The 23,703-nt window shown below is 43.1% G+C and overlaps 1 protein-coding gene across 2 annotated transcripts in view; it reads left to right on the plus strand.

Annotated features, from left to right (window-relative positions):
• Positions 1–23,190, plus strand: part of PID1 (phosphotyrosine interaction domain containing 1) — a 90,196-nt gene extending 67,006 nt beyond the window's left edge. For both annotated transcript variants that reach the window (XM_063339883.1, XM_063339885.1), the window contains exon 3: positions 21,235–23,190. In XM_063339883.1, the coding sequence (XP_063195953.1) occupies positions 21,235–21,711 (477 nt within the window). In that variant the 3' untranslated portion in view covers positions 21,712–23,190. The remainder of the gene's footprint in view (positions 1–21,234) is intronic.
• The last annotated feature ends 513 nt before the right edge of the window (positions 23,191–23,703 follow it).

Consider the following 23,703-nt stretch of genomic DNA (forward strand, 5'->3'; position numbering starts at 1 on the left):
CTGGAAGGTGCCATTATGAAGAGTGTTGGTGTTGGAGGCAGATGTTCAAGCTGCTGCATCCATTGCTGGATATAACTTATTGCTGTTCAGGCAGTGCTATTTTTTTCATCCAGCTTTAGTGTTGCTTCCAAGATTTATTTTGACTCTGAGACTGCATTGTGCTTACAGGACCAAAACCTCCCAGTAGCTTGCCCAATATCTGTTTTTTAATTAAGCAAAAGATGAATAAAACATCACATTTAATTGACCTTGTTGGCAAAAACATTTGAGGGCAACTGGCTGTATCCATATTTTTAAATTAAGATATTATGGGTCAAGCAAACCGCTGGTGTGAATCAAATTCGAGTTACCCTAAATTTGAATATGGTCCTCTGTGCTGGAATTTACGCAATGCAATATTTAAAACATTATTCAGTGTCATAAAAAATCATCCATCATACTCTGTGTCTCTAGAATTGTTTATAACCATTTTTATTACCGTGCACAGTTTCTAGCTCATATTATAATTACTATTCTAACTACGTGACATCAATCTAATTCTCTTTTGTGAGATTAATGGGTAACTCCAGCCTACTATTTTACATATGTAACTGTGAAGGCAGCTGTTGGAAGAGGAACTTTAGCAATATTTCTGAGTAAATGCACTGAATACAGCTCCAGTTTCTAATGAAGATGGGATATCTCTGCAGCTAAGAAAGAATTACAATTCCCTCTGGAGCGTTTCTGTTGCAGAGCATTGTTAAGTTTAATGACTGTTTTTGAAACAGAGGAAAAAGTTGGTACCATCCACTGCAGGTCACTTCCTTGTTTCACATCATGCCTGGTGGTGAGCACACAGCCCTGGGTGGGATAAATGATTGCAGCTTCACTGACATCTGTGTGGCTACAGATTTGCACTGGGCACAGACGTCATCCAGTTTTCTCTAAACAGTCTTTTAAATGTCAGCTTCCCGTGATGGAAGGCTGTATCAGACCAGGACTGAAATTTCAGAGTTTCAGAATTCTTTCTTACATTTTTTTTTTTTGTCTGCAAATGCCGATTGTATTTTCTGTTGACTTGATATTTTCAGGAATCTTTGATTCTTTTCAAGTTATATGAGTTCATCTCACAAGCGGTGGTGTACTGTTTATGGGTACCCATGGGGACTGTCTTCTTATGACATCAAATACTCTAGGGATTAGTATGCACACTTTAAGAACAAAATCTTTATATGCTTTCTGGATTGTATTCAATTGCAAAGAAAGCTATTGCTTAATTGAGATAAAATTAAACCTTATTAGCTGAAGTTATAATATTTTATAAGATATATGAGCTGCATCCTTAATGACTGATAATTGCAATGATTTTGGAAGTGTGACGTTCCTTTTTCATGATAGTAGAACTATGAAACAGGTTTAACGGCAGTGCAGCAGAAATAGTTTGTCCTTTAAAGGCTTAAGATGGGAAGCCATTCTTCGTTTTTATCTTAACAAGCGAGAAAAACACTTTGTGTTTTTCTTCTAAGTACCAATGGACTGTCATGGGAAAATGTATGACTAATTTCTCTTTAGTCTCTGTTCTTGAACCTGATTTCCAATGAGGATTTAGGAGTTGAAAGAGGCATTCAGAAGTTAATTCAGCCATTTGGGAATCTTTAGTACTCCACCCATGTAACCTGGTGGACTCCTTCAGTTTATCATGAGTTTCCATTGGTAGTGTCTGATAGTTACACAACAGAAACATACACTTAACTTTTTTGCATATATTTATGTTTTAGGATTTAGCGTATGTCAGTTATGAAATGCTGAGCTGTTACATACTTTGATCACTCTGGATTTGTTTGTGGGTGGTTTTGTTTGGTTTTTTTTTTTTAAAAAAAACAAACAATCAAAAGATCTGATTCCCTGTCCCTGATCTGGTAGAGGTGGACAGACTCCAGAAGCACCTCTGAAGGAGCAGGTGCTGCTCCAGCCCATGTCCCAGTGACTGAGGATCTCTGCCAGCTGGTGCTGGGAGATGCATGAACCCCAATGCGTGAACCCCATCTCTTGCTATCTGGTTGAGCACCCTACTCACCACCCAGGAGACAGGGTGGTTACGGGGCTACACTTATTCCAGTCTAGTTTGCGTGAAGATGGCAGCAGTGTGGGGTGCTATGGGGGGTGGGGGTGGTCGGTGTTGCACTCCCCACTGCCATCATCTCTGCCTAGGGTAGTGCTACCCACCTGCACCATCCACCCCAAATGTTTTGTGGAGTGGGAGTGGGAGCTGGGAAGGAGATCACACTCATCCTGCAGCTGTACCAATGCTACAGCGATGGTAAGCACTTCATCTGACCTCTTGGGATTTCCAGATGTTGTTGGTTGCTCTGTTTTGGTATACGATGTCCTTTTCCCTTCCTTCTCCTCCTCTGTCAACCTAGAGAGATCACGCATGCCTTGCACAATAACTTCTCTGCACTTAATTCACTGACCTAAATCATCCAAGCAAGTGTGTATCTCCATATGACTATAAGCTTTCCTTCCTAATAGGCTTGATCATGCCGGAAGGCTTTATAAGCCAGCAGAATGGATTTTGATCCCTCTTTGTTTTGGTTTTGGTGCAACACAGCTGTTAGGATGGTGCCTCAGCTCCATTAAGGACAAGCACTGTGTTTATCTTGGCTCCTGGTTCTCATTCACCATATGGCACCATGGCTTCGCTCCCATCTGTTACGGGAGACACTGTAGTAGTCCCGCATTTCTCTACATGACATTGATGTGCTACCACACTATGCATAACCTGGTGTGTCAGGCATCTAGCTGTATGTACTAAACACAGATTTCCACACTGAAAACATAGTTTATGAAGCCTTTTTTAGTTTTTTGTCATGTCTCTGTGAGCTTTCCAGATTTCATTTCAGTCCAGGTTTTTTAATGCGAGTGGCTGTGGACTGTGCAGCTGAAGAAGGAGGTGAAGGAATAGACATCAAAAAGGCTTCATCATTAAAAAACAAGGATTGCTTCAAATGACAGGCATCAGCATGCAAGAGGCTGTGCTGGCCACCACGTTTCTGCTTTCTGTGCTCTGTGCCGGAGGTTAAAATCGTATTTATTTCTTCCACTTCACAAACGCTGGTGACTGACTGCAGAGCAGGTCAAAGCCCAAACAATCTTCCTCTTAGGCAATGGCTAGAAATAACTTTGGGGCAGTATGAAATACTTCAGATAGATGTCCATATGACAACTTGGTATTCAAGCCATGAACCAGAGCCAGGGCTTTGCAGTTGCTTCAAGTTGTTTTACTGGCTAGCTTATCTTGGTTGTGATAGATCAAAAAAGACTATATCATAGACCTATAAAATTTTTGGAAAAGTATTACTACTGCTGTTGCTGAGAGGATTGTTTGTTTTCCTTCTGTGGCGTTTGCTAGCAGGAGTTACCTCATGTGTGTTACGAGGGTCCCCAGCTCTGCCCTTGGTTTTCTCCTTGGCCCGGGTATCCTAACCAGCTTTTATGCCTTTTCTTGTTCAAGGGTGTCAAAATCACATCTTCCTTTCAGCTGTTGCTTTTCTGCATGAAGGCGTTCAGAGGGAGCGGGGAAGAGTACTGCTGTGCCCTGCTGCCAAAATGCATGATACGTTCATGTGGGCTGACATGGGGCACTGGAAAGCCCAAGGTCATTCTTGCTCTGTGACCTCAGTAAGTTCCTGCTGTCTGTTGCTTTGCTATCAAAGACTTGGACACCAGTATATCTTTTTAGTTAAAAAAAATAATAAATACAGTCATTTCTTGGTAACTTAAAGCTAATCATCTGTTGGAGAAGAGAAGAGCGATAGCTCCTTTTAACCATCAATTCAGTGGGTCTTCAGAATAGATGGTGTTTGGTTTTCCGGCCATGCTATGCATATGATAATGTCCTTCAGATGGGGTTGGAGCTTTGTTCATCTGAGAATCATCTGCTGAGAAGTGCATATGAAGTAGAAGAAACTTGAATTACAAGAATTTGCATTCCCTAACAGGTTATATAGTGATCAAGGAGAGTAGTTGTACACGTACGTAAGTCAAGGTCTTTAAGTGTTATGAAAGCTGCTGTGTGTGGCTTTATCCATCTACGTGGAAGGATTTGCGTTAGTCTTCTGTTGATTCTTGCAGAATTTTTCCAGGCCTAAGATGATGATTGTGCTATCTGGCAAAGCCCAGAGCTTTATCTCCTTTTCCACCCTTGGATATAATTTTCTGTTCTGTTCTTTTGCAGTGTGTGTGTGTGTTTACTTCATTTTCATTTTAAAAACAAGTAAATGCCTGAAGGTGGCAGCTTAGTTGCTGGAACTGGAGAAGAATACAAGCAAGATGAAACCTGTTCTCACCATTGCATCCTTAATATAATTAGTTCAAATGCAAGATCTTGGTTATACCTGACATTGTGTTGTGTAAGAGTTTTAAGCGTTGGAAAGTGTGAAGGACATTATGTCTCCTTTGCCTAAAGCATGAAAGGAAAAGGCCATTTTCCTTTTAAAAAGAAACTCCATAGCAGTTTGTGCTCTACATCAAAGAGAAATGTTTGGTTTCCTAATCTCTTCCAGACAGTTTGTAATACAAGTCCAAAGGCAATCTATAAGTAATAGCCAAAGTGATTTTCGCCCTCTCTCAAGTTCTCGCTTGCTAAACCTAATTGTGCTGGTTGTGTATTTTTCCAACGTGCAGCAGCCTTATATGATGGAGAGTAGATTTTGCTTTGGCATGTGGTACTGTGCCGTCATCCTCTTGGACCACCTCCAGGAGAGCACAGGTGACGGTTCTGCTAGGATCTAACAGCTGCTGTGTTTTTATTAGCCGTTCTGGCTGGTATCCTCTATGGTATGACCCACCCCTGAGGTGCACTTTCTTTGGACCATGCCGTGGAGTTTCTTCTGTTCACCTTCTAAAACTTTTCCCAATATCTTAAATTAAAAATGTCAAGGTAAACCTTCCAGTGTTCATTCTAATAATTGGTTTATTATCAGATTAACTCCATTTGAGTGGCTATAAGGGGCCTAGGATCCATATGGATCATCCAGGGACATCCATGCACTTCCCTGCGAAGGCTGTGGTCTGGTTTGGAATTCGTCCTGGAAAGAGCTGCATATCCAGCAAGAGCTTTCTCGGGGTCATGTCACGGCTTTTTCACTCTTCCACACATTTCCAGTCTTCCCTATATGAAGTTCCCACTTGCTGTGGTTTTCATAGTATCCACACTCTGTCTGGGCTCTGTCCTGAGCAGAGGCAGCTCCCACCTATTTCCATCGCCCGGGTGGCACTGGTGGGGCACTTGCCCATTGCCAGGATTGCGCTTTCCTGGGAGGGAAGGAAGGAAGCAGAGCAAATGGCAGGCAGGAAAGAAGGCAGATGCAAGAAGTTACCTTGCTTCACGAATACCTCTCTTTTGTATTTGCTGATCCTTGGGCGTTTATGTAGCTAGGACCTGCTCTGCAAGGCCAGTGGGAGTGCAGCAGATGTGGTGTAAAGGCAGCAGTCCCCCATGCTGTTGGGAGACACCGCTTCTAACGACACTGTGCTGAGAATGAGAGAGACAGTTTCCCAAGCACTGCACTCATTGGAAAACTGCGTCTCTTTTTGCAAGGGCAGCACTCTGAGCATGGCTGCTAGAGCCTGATTTCCGTTTCCATTAATTACACCACTCCCTCATAAATTTCCCTTGCAGTTTCCCTTGGTAATACTATTCATCACCTCCTCATCTAAACTCTGGAGTTGGGGTATACAGGGACATGTAGGCAGCTGCTGTTTATATTTTAATGATACAGCTTGCTAAATGCTTCTGTGAGAAGAAAGGTGTTATAAATAATTCAGTGGAATTATTTTGTAGTACATATATGTGTATATCATAACCTGTTAGAATAGCATCGTGTCCCTTTATGCAGATAGGAAGCTGTCTTTGTACACTGCTGAACAATTTGGGATCTTAGGAACCTAAGGCTGTGACAGGCATTACGATACGAGGCATTAATGCCATTTCTAGGTGTTGGTGATTTCGTTCACAGAAGCGCTGTTCTCCAGTTCACTAGTGCATATTGTGTGATCTTGCTGCCATGGGAGCAACCGCCTTGTTCTTGCTGTGGCTGTTTTAAATGTGGAGGTTATAAAAATCTCTTTGGTGCTTTTGTGAGAAGGGAGATGCAGTTGTTCTCATAGAATCATAGAATTGTCCAGGTTGGAAGGGACCTCTAAGATCGTCGAGTCCAACCATCAACCCAACACTGGCAAAACTGTCACTAAACCATGTCCCTCAGTACCACATCTACCTGTCTTCTAAATACCTCCAGGGATGGCAATTTCACCACTTCCCTGGGCAGCCTGTTCCAATGTCTGATAACCCTTTCTGTGAAGAAATTTTTCCTAATATCCTTCCTAAGTCTCTCCTGGCGCAACTTGAGACCATTTCCTCTCGTCCTATCACTTGTTACTTGCGAGAAGAGACTGACCCCCACCTCGCTACACCCTCCTTTCAGGTGGTTGCAGAGAGCGATAAGGTCTCCCCTCAGCCTCCTTTTCTCCAGGCTGAACAGCCCCAGTTCCCTCAGCTGCTGCTGACAAGACTTGTGCTCCAGACCCCTCACCAGCTTCATTGCCCTTCTCTGGACAAACAGGACCTCCCTGTTTGCTGGTTCCTCATCTACATTTTTGTAATGAAAATAAAAATCTTACCTTGCTAATGGCAAAACATGAAGACAATTTATAATCTATATTGTCTGCCATAGTACTTAGTTTTTCAGGGGGGGACTAACATCTATTGCATCTTTTTTCTCCTTGGGAAAGAAAAGGTAAACGTGATCCTCCAAAGAAACATCATGTGCTGGCTGCCTTTGCCTGGAGTAAGAAACACTGGGGGGGAGAGGGGGGGCAGTGTGTGTGTTGGGTTTTTTTCTGTTTTTTTTTCTGGTAAGTATCTTTTAGAAGCAGGATGTTTTTTTCTAAATAAAATTCCCTCACAGGAATAGCTAGGTTGGCCTGTTCAGATTTGATTTTTGCATACATGGGTCGAACTATAATGCTGTTTGTGGGTTTGCACTATAATTAAAGAATCTTCTACTTCGTTTCGGCCCAACAAGAGGTACCAACTTGTTTTGATGAGGTGGCAGCAGAGGAAAAGAGTGGAAGACTAGAGAGAGAGAGATGATAGGGGACAAATAATATAGTGTGTGCTTTTGCAGTAAATATCTACATTTTTAGCATAAAGTAAATCTAAAGTAAATTCTATGTTACCCAAAATGCTGCTTTCTCTCTATTGTGCTGTCATATTTAAGCTCATGCATAATTAAACCTAAAGTATATGTTATTTTCTATTTGAAAGTATTTAACCAAAATAATAGCAGCTTTGGTAGGAAACTAGACTTGTTAGAAGAGACTTAGCAAGCGCTCTAATCCTGCGAGTGAAAGTACAACTTTGTCTCGTTCCAGCGTTGGATCAGGCTCCCTAGGAACAGGAGTGCTTTGACTTTGCTTGCTTCAGCCTTGATGGGGAAAGCTACAGACTTTTAAAAGACAAGTAATTCCTCATTTATTAATGCATACACTGATCTCTCTTGCCAAATTTCTGTCTGTGTTTCTAGATACTGAAAAGAGTGGTCAGCTTTTCTTAAAATGCTCAACACGTGTTGCTGTCTGTGCTCTTTTGAAAATCTCTCTGTCAATATCTCAAAGCAAAGGGAGAGAGCACTCTAAACCCATGGGCTTTCTTGAAATGCCTTGAAATATTTGGTTCCTGCTGTTTGTGGAAGGGAAACCTTCCCCTGTGGGCATTTTATTCCAGTCTTGGACGTTGCTTTGTCAGTTCGGACCCTGCTTCTTTATTCTTCCTTTTCTGTCTGATACTGGAAAGCGCCGGAGAAACTATTATGCACTGGTTGGACTCTTACTTTGATATGATCAAACTATTAAGCTCTTAAAAAGATCTGCTTGTTCTATTAAATAATTTTAATAACTATATGGAAAATTGTAAGTGTAGGATGATGAGAAATGGCTAAGACTAAGTATTTAGTTGTTACAGAGCTGTGAAGCACCTTGTTAATGGAAAGTGTTCAAATAATTGTTTATGTAGAAAACAATCATCAGACTTCTGAGATTTTTACCAGATATATTGCAGTCATGGTTAGCAGTATGTTAACTTCTGGGTGGTGAGACCTCATTGAGTGTATTATGCTATGGAATGGCCTGTGCTTCGTCAGATGGATGTATTTCGCTTAGAGACAATGTCATAGGCAGCCTGCGCTGAAGAGCAGTTTCAGACAGTTAGTGTTGCTTTATCCAGAACTGACCATCCGTCCGCAGGTAGGCCAAGCAGCAATTGCAGTAAACATGTCTGAGCTGTAGTGGCAAAGCATCTCTACTCCCCGTGGCTTGGCCGTGTAGTCCCAGCGACTGCCAGACTGTGAAGAGGAAGACAGACAATACGAATGAGTGGAGCTGCTCTTGTATTTCTTTTACCCTAACTTCTCCTAAGGCAACATAGGCTATGGAGAGTAGATGAATGTGATGCTCTGCGGGTTCAGCGGTTGCTCTGAATCAGTATTGATCCCACCACTGTGTTCTGCTACTGTATCTTTATATCCTTCTTTCTTACTATTCATACAAATACAGAAATCCTCTGCAAATATAAATTGGAGCAATTTTTTAAATCCAGATGGCAGTTTGGGTTGGCTGAGAACTGCAAGAATGGGGCCTTTTTATAATGTTATTGATTATTATATTTTTAACTGCAAGTATTTATTGTTGCACAAAGACAGTAAGTGTCAAGGAAAACAGTGAGAGTTTATTTATTTCCATCATAAGTAGTTTCTTTTTTTCCTTTAATCCCTAAAATTTGTACTGGTTTGTCCTTCGTCAAACCAGATCAACAGCAGGGCTATTCACTATATATTTTGTCTTTGCAAAGGCAACTTCAGTGCCAGTGGAAACTATGAAAATGAATTTTCTGCACTTTGTAAAAGCCATGACCTCTGCAATACCGGAGAGATGAACTGTGGATATGAAGGGAGCTCCTAGGGGTTTGCTGTACAACTGGTATGAGTAGTGATTGGGTCTGACCTGCAGCCATCTGAATTGTACGGGGGGCAAGCTGCTGTAATAGATAATCTAAATTGCAGCAGTGGTAAGTAGAGCTGTCCCCAGAGAAGAGAACCTTTGCCCCCCTCCCTTTCTTCATCCAGACAGTCCTCCACTTCGGAGTGCCGCCTTCCAGGCTCTCCAAACCAAGGCTTGGTCTTTCCTTTCATCTTGGCTGAAATTAGCACCACAGAAGTCTCCGTGTTTTGGTTTTTGCTCCAAGTGGTTAAGGACTGTGCTTGCTGGCTGCTGTGTAGACTCATCACCTTAGAGCTGAAATACATACCAAGAGAATGGGTTAGAGGCAAAGCAGCTTTTTTGGAGCGGTGCACAGGTGATGCTGTGATTAAATTAGCCAGAAAAGGAGGGAGGTGTTCCCTCTGTGTCACTGTAAAAGACCTCTCACTGCCTGGAGAAATTCCCAGGAGATGAACCTCTCCGGAGCCCAGGTAGCCTGCATGAATACCCAATTCACTGCCTGCTCATAGGGGCTAAGGACCACTTTCAGATCTTCCTGTACTGGTTGGAAAGGCTTCATCCAAATGGAAAGTGACTGTCTTGGAGGTACACACAAGTACTAAATCCATTGTGAAAACAGGACCTCGGAGGCACTGTGAACCACGGCGCTGGAACTGAATGAAAAATTGTATGGCATCATTGTCTTCCATCATTATGCCCTATGGGACAGATTTGTTCTTTTAAAATCTTTTATTTAGCCTGCTAACATAGGGTTTCATTGTTGAATGGCAAGTTTCTGGTTAAATTGTAATATAGTGTCATAAACCTTAGAGGCAGCAACATTGTATTCTTTCTATCTGTGCAGAGCCTGTATTGCTATGGCACCGATCCAGAATTTGATAACACAAACAAACATAAATGATAAATCAGGAATATTTATCTAAGGGCTTATTTAGCAATAAAAAGAGCTGTTTAACTATATTTTCTTTTAATAATATATTTAGTGCTTTTTATTAAGTTGAAATATGCAGGGTCTGTTTTTCATTGCCGTGGTGTAAGGAGCTCCATCCCAGTATAAGTACTGTATTTCTTCTTCCTCAGCCTTCAAACAACACTTTTCTTGGAGACGCTAAAACTTGTGAGGTGAGAGCTGGAAAAGTCTCTCAGGGTTTTGCTAAGTCATGGAACTCATTTCACATAGTGATGCATGAAGGAGATGTAAAACTAATGACTGAGTACCTTAAGAGGAGACTTTGCAGATGCAAGTATAGTTACATTCATATGGGGGGTGATATTTCTGTGTTCCCCCGTTCTCTTCAGGGAATGCATTTCATTTGCCGTGTGTGGAGGACAGCAGGAGGAGTAAGTGCTGCCATTTCTAGGAGTCCCTCGTGTCTGTGGTTTGTTTTGTAATTGTTTCTTTTTTTTGAATGTTACTGGTCTTACAGCACTCAGGAGGAGGAAGTACTGAAATGGTTTAGTTGTCATTATTTTTCTTCTGTTCTTTCTGCAATGTAGGCCTGACACTTCTCTTGAAATACAAACCCGATTTGTAGTCATCTTCAGTGGTCCCTGAAGCTGGCTCCCTTCCCTTTTGCTCTTAATTTCAGGTGTTGTCAAGTTGTGCCAGGAAGCAAGTGCAGTTGAGATGTTTGGTATCCAGAACTGAATGTCTTAGTAACATGGGTTTTGTTCAGTTTTATTACTTGGCGTCTTCTTTTAAAAGGAAGAACTAAAGGGGAAATACAAGGATCTCATGGGGAATGCTCAAAGAAGGGAACCTTGTGGACAGATCTCTTAGCCATAAAAGATCCTGACAGTTGTGCACTCTGCATGGCTTTCTGGGAGTCCTTCAGTGTCCAAAGTCTTGGAGAGTATGTAAAATGCACACGTCTTGGCGCACAGAACTCGGCCCAAGTTATACAGCCATTCCCGTACTCGCTCTTTGCATGCTCCATTAAGTACAATTGGAGAAGTTTTTGTAGGACTGGTGCCAAAATGAGCTTTCTGTGGGTTGGAAAGAAAGGGGAACAAAGTAAATGCAAACAGGCTGCTCTCCCCCTCTGCCTGTGGGCTCCTTCTCTCTGCTACAAGACAACAGCTGTGAGGTGCCCAGGACCGAAAAGCTTTCTGAAAGATGTTGAGTTGCTTAATCAAATTCCCATGCTTTGTTTCAACCTCATGTAAATAAACAAGGTGTAGGTAAAAAAGCTTGTGTGTAATTTGAAAATAAAAGTGAAGGTAGATGTCTGTTGCAGGGGAGGTCATGATCATACAAACTTAGGCCACTTTCTCCTGGCAGAAGGGACGTTCTCAAAGTGAAGGTTTTGAGGTGGCAGAGGAGAGGTTTTGGAAGGACTTTATGTGAAGGAAACTCCAAATAATTGCAGCTAGTGACTGCAGTGTGGATTGGGTTTTCTTCTCACTTCCGTGGCCGCCTCCACATCCCCCCTTACCCTGGGAAGACTTCTGAAGGACAATGGGAAATGAACTGGCTTATACAAGAATTAATTTCAACACAGTGGTAACTCGGCAGAGAGAAAGGAAGTTATATGAGGCAGTGAAAGCAGACAAGGGAGGAAAGTGATCTAAATAGCAACACAAAGAAAATACTTGGGAATAAAAGTAATCATCAACTTGTACGGTAGGGTATCCAGCAGCCCTGCTGAGGTTGTGCATGATCAATGTATTTGTTCATTCAGTTACGTCTTGCACTACAACATTTTTAAATCACTGCTAGAGTTAAATTGATTTCTTGAGTTTTAAATAGTGCAGCGTAAATCTTCCACTCACACCGTGACCCAAGTGTCTCTGACTGCAAGTTAGTTGCAGTTTGCCAGTTCCACTTGATTTCATTTCAGACTCATCCCCGCAAGCCAAACCACAAAAAGGGCTTCCTGTCCAGTGGAAAATGAAATGCAAGAGGCAATCCTTTTGTTGCTAACGGGAGGTTGCAGGGAGCAGAGCTGGGTCTTGCTGAGGTTGTGTTTGGGCTTGGTTGACCATTTTGCCAATTAGGCAGAGACTTCTGGTTGCATTTAACTTCTGGTTAATGCTCTTAGGTCTGACTGAGGCTAGTAGTTTAATACCCAGGATAGTTTATAAAGAGGCTTGTTGAGCAGCAGCCTGATGTAATAAAAGGTGAAGTGCTCAGACCGTTGCGTTTCTCAGGGCTGCGTTTCCGAAGGAGAGCTCTGCGTGGCTGCCTTATTTATCCCGCACTGGCTATTTGGCCTCTGGAGACAGTGGGCTTTTTCTTGTTTGCTTTTGTTCCTCTCAGACCTTACGAATTAAGCCATCAAGGTTATTTTTTTTTTTTCTCTTGCAGTACATTTATTTACTAAATCTTAAACTTAGCAAATGCCAATGTTTTTCCCCCCTCTCCCCCAGGCAATGTGAGTTGGTGAGGGGGCTGGTTGTGCGGGGTAAGGAGGGCTCCACTCGTGTGGTCACTCTGCAGAGGTTTTTGTCTTCTACTCCCCTCCCCAAGCACCATCAGCAGGAGGCCTGGCATAGGTCTGCTCTGGAAGGACTGGGTGCTCTTGGGTGTCTCGCTTAGAGCTGGGACAGGATCTCAGAGATGTGCCCTGCACTTGACGTCTGTCATCCGCGGTCATAGAATCATAGAATTGCCTGGGTTGGAAGGGACCTTTCAGATCATCTAGTCCAACCATCAACATAACTCTTGACAAAAACCATCACTAAACCGTATCTCCAAGCACCACGTCTACCTGTCTTTTAAATACCTTCAGGGATGGTGCCTCAACCACTTCCCTGGGCAGCCAGTTCCAATGCTTAATAAGCCTTTCGGTGTAAAATTTTTTCTGAATATCCAGTCTAAACCTCCCCTGGTGCAACTTGAGAATGTTTCCTCTTGTCCTATTGCCTGTGGATGAGTAGTTGTATTTTCAGGCAGTAGATTCCGAAGTGCTTTAGCAAATGCGGATTTACTGGAAAATGAAGGCAGCAGCTGAGGAGAGCTTGTGCCCAAAACCACTGCCCACCTGAGAGCAGCAAGTCAACTCCCAGGCAAAATGATGTCGATACACCCACGCACCGGACCATTCTACACCAGGGAAACATCTGCCCCCAGTGAGGAAGGGATAAAAATAATCAGAAACCCCAATTAAGAAAAAACAATGCTGGCGGGCCCCCAAGGCACTATGTGGGAGGCAGAACCCACCGGCACTCTGGTCCCTGAAGTGTTTGTCCTGCTTGGTGTCTGAGGAATGAGAGGTCCTTTGTGAGTGAGTTGTGCCCTCTGTCAGAAAAGCCCCATGCCCGAGATGCTGCCCTGGCAGATGTGGGACTGGACGTTGGGACACCCACCCTGGACCATGGTAACTCATCTGCTCTGCCTGCTGCCATGTTAAAGGGCTTTCCTGGGCTAGCTCAGAAGCAGCAGTGAAATTGGTAATATGTTTTTCTTTCTACTGCGGATGAGCATTTTTCAAGAAAAGGCATTTTCATAGTGCCCCAACTCTTCTTCACCTGCTCCAGCTACCTGGAAGCATGGAGGCTGTAAAACCTGGAAGAATAATGATTGGTTAAAAATAACTTGGGCTCTTGTGTCCTTTAAAGGGATTCAGTTGGAGGATTGAGTTATGTCCAAAGTCATTGCCCCGCACTATCACTTTACACCTTACTTGTGTGGTGAACCCTTTCTGGGACTGAGCTAAGGCAGGATCTGCTGCACGGCCACAGCTGAGAAACACGTGGGAAAATAAAGACACCTGTGAAGGGCTGCTGTGAGCGTGGCTGTGGGGACAGAGGGAGGGAGGCAGGGAAGGAGCAGCTGCTGCCCAGCGGTAGTTTTTCCAAAGGAGTCCTGAAGATGTAAAGAGTTGAATGCATTTCTTGCTGGGCTTCTTTATTATTTTTGTTTTCAAGGGGGAAATTTAGCATTGTTTCAAGACTTAGGTTCAGCTTTGTTCCCACTAAAGGAGTCAGATGCTGGCTGTTGACTTAACTGCTGAAGAGGTGCTGACACTTCCAGTTTTTTCTGGGGCTACTCTTTGATTCCTTGGAATAAATCAGACATTAACTACTGATCATTTTTTCCCTCCCTCCTAAATCGGAGGGCAGCTGTCCGAGTCGATGGTTATTTTCCATTAAATGGTTGTCCGGCTAGTCTGTTCTCCCTCTGAATTTCGTCTCTAAAATAAAACAGTTCTTCACATATTTCTGTAAGCCACGTTACTGCATTTACTTAGTACTTCTGTGTGCTGAGGAGCCCTGCGGTTCCCACAAAGACCCTTGTGTTTTTGCTGCGAAGGCTTTGGCTGGATGGCGGGCAGTGTGGGTGAGGAAGCAGCGACAGGCAGAGGGAAACTGTGCAGCCTTTTTCCTTAACTGAGTCAGTTTGTTGGGTCTTACTTAAGCAAACGTTGCCTGAATGCAGGTCACGGTATTTGCTCAGTGATCCAGTGGAATGTCTGGGATATTTTTGTTTTTCCTCCAGAGCCAAAAAGCAGTTCTTGGCTCTGAATCCCAGCCTGAGGCAGAGTCACCGCGCCTGAGGGCGAGGAGAGCCGAGCTGCTGCGGTGGGGCGGCGAGACGGGCACCCTGGCTGGCACGGAGCGCTCCCTCTGCACCAGGAGCTGGCTGTGTTAATTACAGATGTTCAAATGTCTCTACAGCTAAATTTGCTTTTGCTGAAATTAAAGATGTGCCATGAGTGACTGAGCCTGCTGTAGGCCTGTACCACTCATATCCTAGCTCCTCTGTGGATAAAAAAACATCCATTTTCAGTGCTCAAAGCTGTGTGACTTTCTCTCCTCCCTGGCCCTCCCCGGCCACCCAGCGTGGGAGGCATGCTGGGCTTTGTGCATGCTGCCATTGCAACGGAGCTCTGTGATGGCTGCCTTGTCTCCTGCCCGGCTTTCCAAATGCTGCACTGTGTCGCCTGGCCCTGAGGGACCGGCAGACGTCCTGGTGGGTCCTGCCAGGCTGCCCAGGGCTCCTCTCAGAGAGTCTTTCCAGAGCTTTGTGACCAGGGATGGGAGGGTAACAGGCTGCGTGAAGGCGAGGAGTTCCAGGTAGCAGTGGCCATGGAGAAACAAGCCCTTTTAGTCTTATTTTTTCTTATATTCTTATGATGAGGTGCTGTTTGGGACCCACCAGTACCATATCTAATGCAATCTTCTGATGCATTTTGGAGGCACTGGAGGATGTGGGGTTGTATCCAGACAGCTTTGGACTTCTCCAAGCCTGGTGCCTGGTGGTGTGGCCAGCTGCTGCCACTGCTGGGCCACAGGGTAGCCCAAGCACAAGTTTTCTGAGCAGCAGCTTCTCGCGGTGTTTTCCAGCCCTGGTAATTATGGAGAGATCAAGCTTGCTTGGTTCTGGCCTTGACAATACGTTGCACGGAGGCTGGGTGAAGCTTGAGCCTTCTTGTCTTGTGTGTGCTTTTGTATTGCTAACCCAGAGAGTGTCTGCATGTTTATCTGTCTTTAGTGCCAATTTGTTAACAAGGCACGTACGCATCCTCCAAAACCTGTCTGGCTGCTCCTTTCTTCAAGTCTCCTCTGTATTCCTCTTAAATATTTTTGCAAGTTTATGCAATCTTTAGGCTGGTCCTTCTTGCTTGGCCGGGACAAGCTGACGGTTTCCTGGCTGACTGGAGAGCCTGGACCTTTGCATCCTGACACAGACCTTTCCGATCGTTTTTTCATTAGCACATGCCCTGAAGTTGCCACAGGAGAAATTCTTCTGATTTCAGGAAGAAAAAGTCACATTACCTCTGCTTGCATCACCTTTAAGTGAGGGATATCTTACTGTCTAGAATCAAACATAATCAGTTGCAACTAGACCAGATTTGAGACTAAAAGAATGTTTATTTTAAAACACAGATCAACCAGAGAGACAGTCACCTATTATGGAGTCCTGTGTGCATACGTGTTCCCGTGCCAGACTCCTGTGCCAAGAGAGCATCTGCCCTCATGTAATGTAATAATTATGGATCGTTACAACTTGGATCTGCTTTCTTGGAGCAATGATAGTCTGTGGACTGGGGATAGGGAACAGAGGGAGAAAAAGAAATTGGGCTGCCTAACTTTAGGTGCCCAGCTAAAGCTCATGAGTTAGGAGCAGTAAGGACTGATGGTCCACAGGGGAGTCAGATCTGAAGGCAGATCAACACATGCAGGAGCTAAGCTGTTCTCTATCTCATGCGAGCTGCGAGTAAACGATGTGAGGCCAATGGTAAAGAAAATAATTGAGTATGGAAAGTAACACCCTCTTATTACTTCTGACAAACTGTGCTGTGCTAGAAGTGAAAATGTCTATGGCAGCTTCTATATTGGTCTTTTCAAAGTTGGTAAGCTCTTGAGCCCAGTTATTAAAAGATATTTTCACTGTTACTCGACTGAAGGGGTTGAAAACAACATCAAAAGACTCAAATGTTTTCATGTGTCCAGGACAGTGCATGAAAGATGACATCGATTATCTTCATGTCCTTTGAGATGAGACATCTCTATGTGTCAGATGGCTGAAGCTGTGTTCTGAAGGGGCAAAGGCACAGCATTTTTCAGTTGAGGACGGTTTTGTAATATTGACGCTGGTGTTGGCAGGTCTCTAGGGTGAAATAAGGAGCTCTTCAGAGCATCTTGGCTTTTGCTAAAGGTTTGAGTGTTTGCAAGCACAGAAGTGCTGAAACTACCAGTGTATTTTATGTCATGTTGGGTGACAGTGGCTTGTCAGGGAGCAAAGGATTGGATGGAAAATGCCAGTTTGCTGTAGAAAGGCTGGAAAGAATGTGGATAATTTTTAACATGCACAAGAAGCTGTTGCTAGTTGTATCTTCCATAAATCCATGGAAAAGATGGAACACACAAACCAAAGGACTGAAAGTGCCATAAAGAAATATATTCCTACCCCTGCAAGAAGATATGATATGAAATGCCTTTGTTGCTTAGAGGTTAACATAGTGGCATTGAGCTGGCTTTTCCATTTCTTTTCTCTTAAAATACAGTGTCTAAAAAAAGTAAAGGCTGTAACAGCTTGATTGTAATTTACACGTTATAACCAACCTGTGGCTACTCTGCCTTGCACTGGGGCTAGAGGGGAGGTAACATGGCTACTGGCCTCAGTCTGTATAGGATGACACTTGCTTTATAGGACATGCTGTGCTGTCACAAATAAGTCATCTTCCTGGACTGATGTTTGCTGCCAAGTGACCTCTGTCCAGTGTTTCAGAGGAAGGAAAAGCATTATTCAGCGCTGGTGAGCTTTGGCTGGTGGTCAGAGATGTATTATCACAGACGCGGCTTTCAGCCTGAGCTGTGGCTATTGCCAGTTCTTGTCAATGATGACTCTCTAGTTAGTAAGGCTACACAGTTGATTCTGTTCAGGCACTTCTTCAGTGTGTGTCTGCACATGCAACAGTAATGACGATGTCTTTCTGTGCCCTTCACATCTGCTTCTTATGAGTGTTAAAGATTAAATTCTTTTTTTAATTATTTTTATACTTCTGCTGGCTTCACACTGATGAGACACCATTGATTTTAATGGAAAAGACCACTAGTGGGAATTTTTGCCTCAAAATAATTTTCTTCTCCATCTGATAGTGGAAGGAATAATCTGTTCTTTGATCTTTGATTGGCAAACTTGGAAATCAGAAAGGAAGATGGATGTACTATAATAGCTTTATTCTAATGATATCTGTGGTCAGTGGTTTCTGGGCATTTAAATAAAAGCAGGTGTGCTGTGAGACGTGATGAGGTAGGAGCCAAAATTCAGGGAGCATTGCTTGTGGAATAACCTTGTAACTGAGAGCTCAGGGAGAAGTGCCCTATAAATCCATTTTTTGCCAGTTTTAGTTCATACTGGCACCGTCCCTGCAATTATGCAAATGTTAATATCTAAGTTATGAAATTGGCCAGCTCCAGATGCATTGATATGTAATGGATAACTTGTAGATGATACTCAATCATGAAGAAAACTTTGTTCTGAACAGGATGCTGCCTTCTTTGTGTCAAGTATTCGAGGTGTCTCGCCAGCCCCTGTATCCCTGTTCTGTATTTAGCAGGGGACAATGAAGTGATGAAATGTTAGACATCTGTCTTCACTAAGAGCTTCAGTAATGCCACTCTTGTGAAATGCTTGTATCTCAACTAGGAAAAAATATGATCATTTGTTTAAAAAGGAACAAAAAATAACAACATTAGTAGGTGTTGATGTTTCTGTGTAAGACATAGTACAGGAGAGACTCTAAACCAGATGTTTTGTTTTTTCTCTCTCCTGTGAACTCCTTGTTGTAATGTCTAAGCACCGTATAAATATTTATGAGTGTGTCCTCAAAGGAAAATGAAATTTATATAATGGAGATGCAAAGTGGTGTTAAAGGAAGCAACTTTCAAAGGTTCCTACAGAGTTATACTGTGACAGAACTGGGACAGTAAATCAGACCATTACGCCCCATTTTGGTAAACAAGCTGTCATCCCATCCTTCTTATTAGTTACTTTTGCCTTGGCTGCTTTCAGAGTAATTCAGTGCTTTTCTTTGTAAAATACAAATACTTTATTTGTAAGGAAATACATTCTTTTCTGTAACTTCACACTTAGGCAGGCCACGCACGGATTGGTGGCCAACAGGGGGTTGCAGGTAGCGGCAGGGAAGGAACAGAGAGAACATGAAACTCCATTTACACTCCCGTGTGACAGCCCGCTCCAGTCTTGCTCCTCAGCTGCCGGAGGTGTCCCGGGCATCACTTGGGAGTCGTCCATGCTGAGAAGCTGATGTTCTGTGTGCTGGGGGTGAATTTGCAGCACGGCGCTCAGCAGCACTAACTGCCTGGGAAGACCCATAATAATGCTTCCTACGTGGGATGTAGCTGCCTTTGCTTTCCTCTCGTCTCCCATTCGTCACGCCGTTGTGACAGGGCAGCTCACATGCTGTCAACAGCTTCCTCTTGCAGACAAGCCCGCAGTGAAACAATTCCCTGCATTGACTGTTGGGCACTAACGAGAGGCGCGTATTTCCGCGCGCTCCAGGTGATAGCGGTCCTCTCCAGACAGCGGCTGGGAGGACGAAACGTTGCGGTGGTGGCAGCATCTCACCTGTGGCCGGGGATTCAAAACTGTGTGTTTGGGCAGTGACAAAGTGCATAAGCAAGATGGTAATTTTCTGTTCCTCAGGGTTTAAAGGCTTTGTGCAAATCTCTTTGAAGTCAGTGAAGGACTTCTGTTACTGCAGCAGGCGTTGAATCTGACCCCAAATGCTCAGTTAATTTACAGTGTGCGCTAGTCTTTTGTTAGCTGCCTCGTGAACGTGAAACAGTGCTGAGTGAACCTTCGGAGAATATGTTGAATGTGCAAATTTGCGCAGTGATCTTGATCTTTTCAAAGCAATATGACTGTGGATATATGTTGAAATACCCCCCAGTATGTTGCAGACACATTCCTCTTTGGTCTTGTACGTGCTGTTTGTGTGTGTTTAGTTGGCACTATGAGCTCTGAGGTTTTCTTTTAAGTTATTCTACAGTACTTCAGGGAACTCAATTCTCATCACTAATAAAATAAAATAAAGCAAAACACTGGTAGGTCTTGCCTTGTTAACAATTCTAGCTGTTGTGTTTCCCACTGTTCCAAAAAATATAAAGCTTTATAAGATTTAACATATTCCCAGTGCAAAGCATGAATATTTATAGGTAAAGAATAAGACTTCCCATTTTGAAATGTCAGTGCTATGAAATTGCTTTTTTGGCAGGCGTGATTAAGCCACATGGACTTCCAATAATGTTTTGTAAGCTTTTTCCTTAATTATGGCTTAATTTAGGTCTCTGAGTTTAACAAAACCTATGAAGCTTGCAGCAAAATATTTTTCTTGTGGAAAATGTTGTTTGCATGGAGTACAAATCCTGTATTCCTTGTGGGTATGATTTTTTCAGTGTGTTTAAATGTGGAAATCCCATATTTTTTCTTTACGTTTCTTAGAGCATATACAAAATAAAAATAGCTGATACTGTGTGTTTAATATAGAATTTTGAAGAAATTAGTTTGGAAAGTGCATGTGATTACTTTTTTTCTCCAAATGCCTTGAGTAAAATGCACACGAGGTTATAAGACATCAAGCAAGAGGCACAAGATTCTGTCTTAAGCAGTTACTGCTGCAAGAGACAAATTAGAAGCAATTTTGTTTTCATAAAGTTGTTCTTAAATGCACTGTTCTGACAACAGCAATAAATAGCATAATTTGCATAATTGTATTTATGTGGCATTGATCTGTCTTTTCCAGAGAAAACACCTTTTCCCAGATAAAATAATCTTCCATTCAGCTGTAAGTGGAAGAAAACCTCTTCAGCAACTGCACAGATTTAGGGGAATGTTTCTGCACAAGCTTAATACAGAATTTTGATATAGACCACTCAGTGAATTTGATTTTTGGTCAACAAAATACAGTAAGGGCACTAAAACCACCTTGCTTTCCTATGCAGGTTGGGTAACCGGATATTTACTCAAAAGAGCTAAACAGAAAAGCACAGAGGTGATGTGATTAAACTAAAGTAGATTTATTACTGGACTTTTTAACAGCATATTTTCTTAAATTGATGTAATAAATGTCTCAGCCCTGCTCAAAGATAGATTTTTGAACAGCTTTGAGCCATTCCTGGCTTATTACTTAAGTAGAAACAGCAGAATTGGTGGAAAAACAGGATCATTTTGGAAAAAAACATTCAAACAGTTTAAAATCCTCTGCCATGATAATGCTTTTCTGACCCCTGCAGCCTTGCGTTATCAAACTGAGGATGTCTTAGTCTCCCTAATATTAATGTTTGAAATATGGTATAAATAAATAATCTGAATAAAGTAGCAAGAAAAAAAATATGGTTAGCATCACAGCTACCTGGCGCCTGCTCCACTGGCACTTAGACTTGCTAACGTGAGCTTAGAGGTACCATCATGGGTTCTAAAGCTGGCCTTTCCGGCGGAGATGAAGAAAGTTAAATCCCTTGAAACTCAGAGACATTTTTAACATCTGGGTTTGAATGGTGAAGGTCAGCATCTGAAAAAGCAAATATCTGGAAAGTGGTTTGAAAACTTTCTTACTAAGATGATGGGGAAATTGGGGAGTTTGCAGCGGGGGGCGGGGGAGGGGGGTGAGGGGAGCGGGTATGTGCTTTTATTTTCCAGATAAAGGAAAGTTCCCAGGGATGGCAGAAAACACCACTGGAGTCTGCTGTCTGTGTTTCACCTGTTTTTGCTCTTCTTTGCAGGTTACGTACTTGGGTAAGGTTTCCACAACAGGGATGCAATTTTTGTCAGGCTGCACAGAGAAACCAGTCATTGAATTATGGAAGAAGCACACGCTCGCCAGGGAGGATATTTACCCGGCTAACGCCCTTCTGGAAATTCGCCCTTTCCAAGTCTGGCTGCATCATCTGGACCTCAAAGGCGAGGCGACAGTCCACATGGATACCTTTCAGGTAGCACGTATAGCCTACTGCACTGCTGACCACAACGTCAGCCCAAACATCTTTGCTTGGGTCTATCGGGAGATCAACGATGACTTGTCGTACCAGATGGACTGCCATGCTGTAGAGTGTGAGAGCAAGCTGGAGGCCAAGAAGCTGGCCCATGCCATGATGGAGGCCTTTAAGAAGACTTTTCACAGCATGAAAAGCGATGGCCGGATCCACAGGAACAGCTCATCAGAGGAAGTGTCTCATGAATTTGAATCTGACGATGGCTGACTGAACTCGTTCACGGTTCAGCAAAGGCAGAAATGGCCTAGGGAATGAGAGCTGATAGATGAATAAGCAACAATTGAAACTGGGGAATGAAAGGACTGCCAAACACTTGTCTGACCAGCTTTTTAAATCAAAAGAGCAATTCAGTACCTACAGATATGCATCATTAAAGTAATTACGTTACATTGAAATCTGCTGCTGTTGTAAAAGTGAGAAAAAAGCTCCCTGCCCCACCTCTCTCACCCACCCATCACTGTCCCTCTCTCATCTCTGTAGTTCAGGTGCATACCATGAAGTAGAGTCATTCCTGTTTGTCTTATAAGACTGGTCAGGCAATTTTATTCGTGGCTCCTCTGGCATTCCTGGCTGGGGGCTGAGGCTGATGCACAAGAGCAAGTAGACCTGGAACGCCCTAATGGTTCCCGAAGAATCTTTCTCCATGATGCATCACAAAAATCCTTTGACCATACGTAGGCTAAGACGGCCGTACGTAGCCTTTTAGACTAATGGCCTGGCATTCTGCAGTTAATTCACATTTCACAGATAAAAAATGGAAAGAAGATGCTTGTATGTACACATTATATCATATGCTATCCTTTATTTTATTCATTGTACCTATTTTCTTAATATACCTGCTGTCACATCTTTCACCCAGCGCCAGTAGTTGCAGTTTCAGTCTGTATACTGCAAGATACCAAAAAGGGGTGGGCAAAAATACTCCGCGATGGCCAGGGGTACAGCGAGCCAGCACCACTATCTGCGTGTTTTCCAACCCTGATGTGCTCTGCAGGAGCCGGGGGGCCCACTGGTAAGAGTTGAGGGACACTTGGGTCTGTCAGTGTTTGAACTGTGACTTCTCATCAACCTCAGGTCTGGAGTGATGTGTGAGCATGGTAGCCTCAACTCCGTGTTACTGGCCTCCGCATTGCTGGTCGAGTGGCCCTGGTGGGATGGAGCTGGTAGTGCCTCATCGCACAGCCAGGGCTGTGTTACTGTAAAGATCAAAGGAAATGGTCCCAAAGGAGTCAGGTTTGAACATCTGTTCTGGTTGAGAAGCTCATGTTAAGATTCCCCTATCTTTCCTTGTTCATAGATATACAGAGTCATGCCTTTCTTAAACGCAGATGTTTAATAAAACTCAAATAAAAGGAAAAATCTTGTTTCACTTGATATTTTTTAAGGCCAAGAGCAGATCAATAGTTTGCAAGTAATGCTGCTCCTTTATACAATTTTGTTCATAATTATGGTAATGTTAGGGGCACTAGGGCACCTTACAGAAGCCTTAAAAGAAAGCTAATCGAAGCAGATAGCTCTGTGTCTGTGTTTTGTGGGTCTCTGTGTTTGTATGTGAGAGTGTATGTGTGAGTCCAGTGTTAAAGCATGTAGATTGAGCATGGAGACATATTGAGGAGGGCCCACACCTCTCGAGAAAATGCTTGTTGCTTTACAATGTATGTAAACTGTTCTCCAGCATAAGTGCATTCATACTTTAATAAAAAAAAATGTTTTGAGTTAAAGCTTGGGAGTTTTAAGCTGTCTTTCCAATGCAGACTCTGTGGTTTTGTTTTATATGCGTGGGTTCAGTGTTCTTTCGTTTAGTGGAACGAAAATGTTTGTTTATTTTCCTTTACCATTACATCAGTTTCCATGAGAATTACCTTTAATATTTTAAAGTTATTTTCTTTTAAATATTTAGTTAAATTATTGCTGTGAGGTTTTATTTTTTTAAAACTTTGCTGTGTGTGGATATGATTTATAATTTCTGCTTTGCAGGAGGTGGCAGAGATACCCCTCCACACGCCTGGCCAGCTGAAATGGGCTCTGGGAGCTGGGTGGGAGCAGTGTCTTGCTGCAATTAGAGAAATCGCCGAGTGGCTCGGGTGTGGCGTTAGATGGTGGGATGGGGAATAAAACAGCAAGCTGGCAGCTTCCGGAGCTGTTTCTATCTGAATCTTTGGATGATCCATTGTTTCCAGATATAGCTCTAAAAATGAT

The sequence above is a fragment of the Chroicocephalus ridibundus genome, chromosome 6, assembly GCF_963924245.1.
Source record: "Chroicocephalus ridibundus chromosome 6, bChrRid1.1, whole genome shotgun sequence".
Classification (NCBI taxonomy): Eukaryota; Metazoa; Chordata; class Aves; order Charadriiformes; family Laridae; genus Chroicocephalus; species Chroicocephalus ridibundus.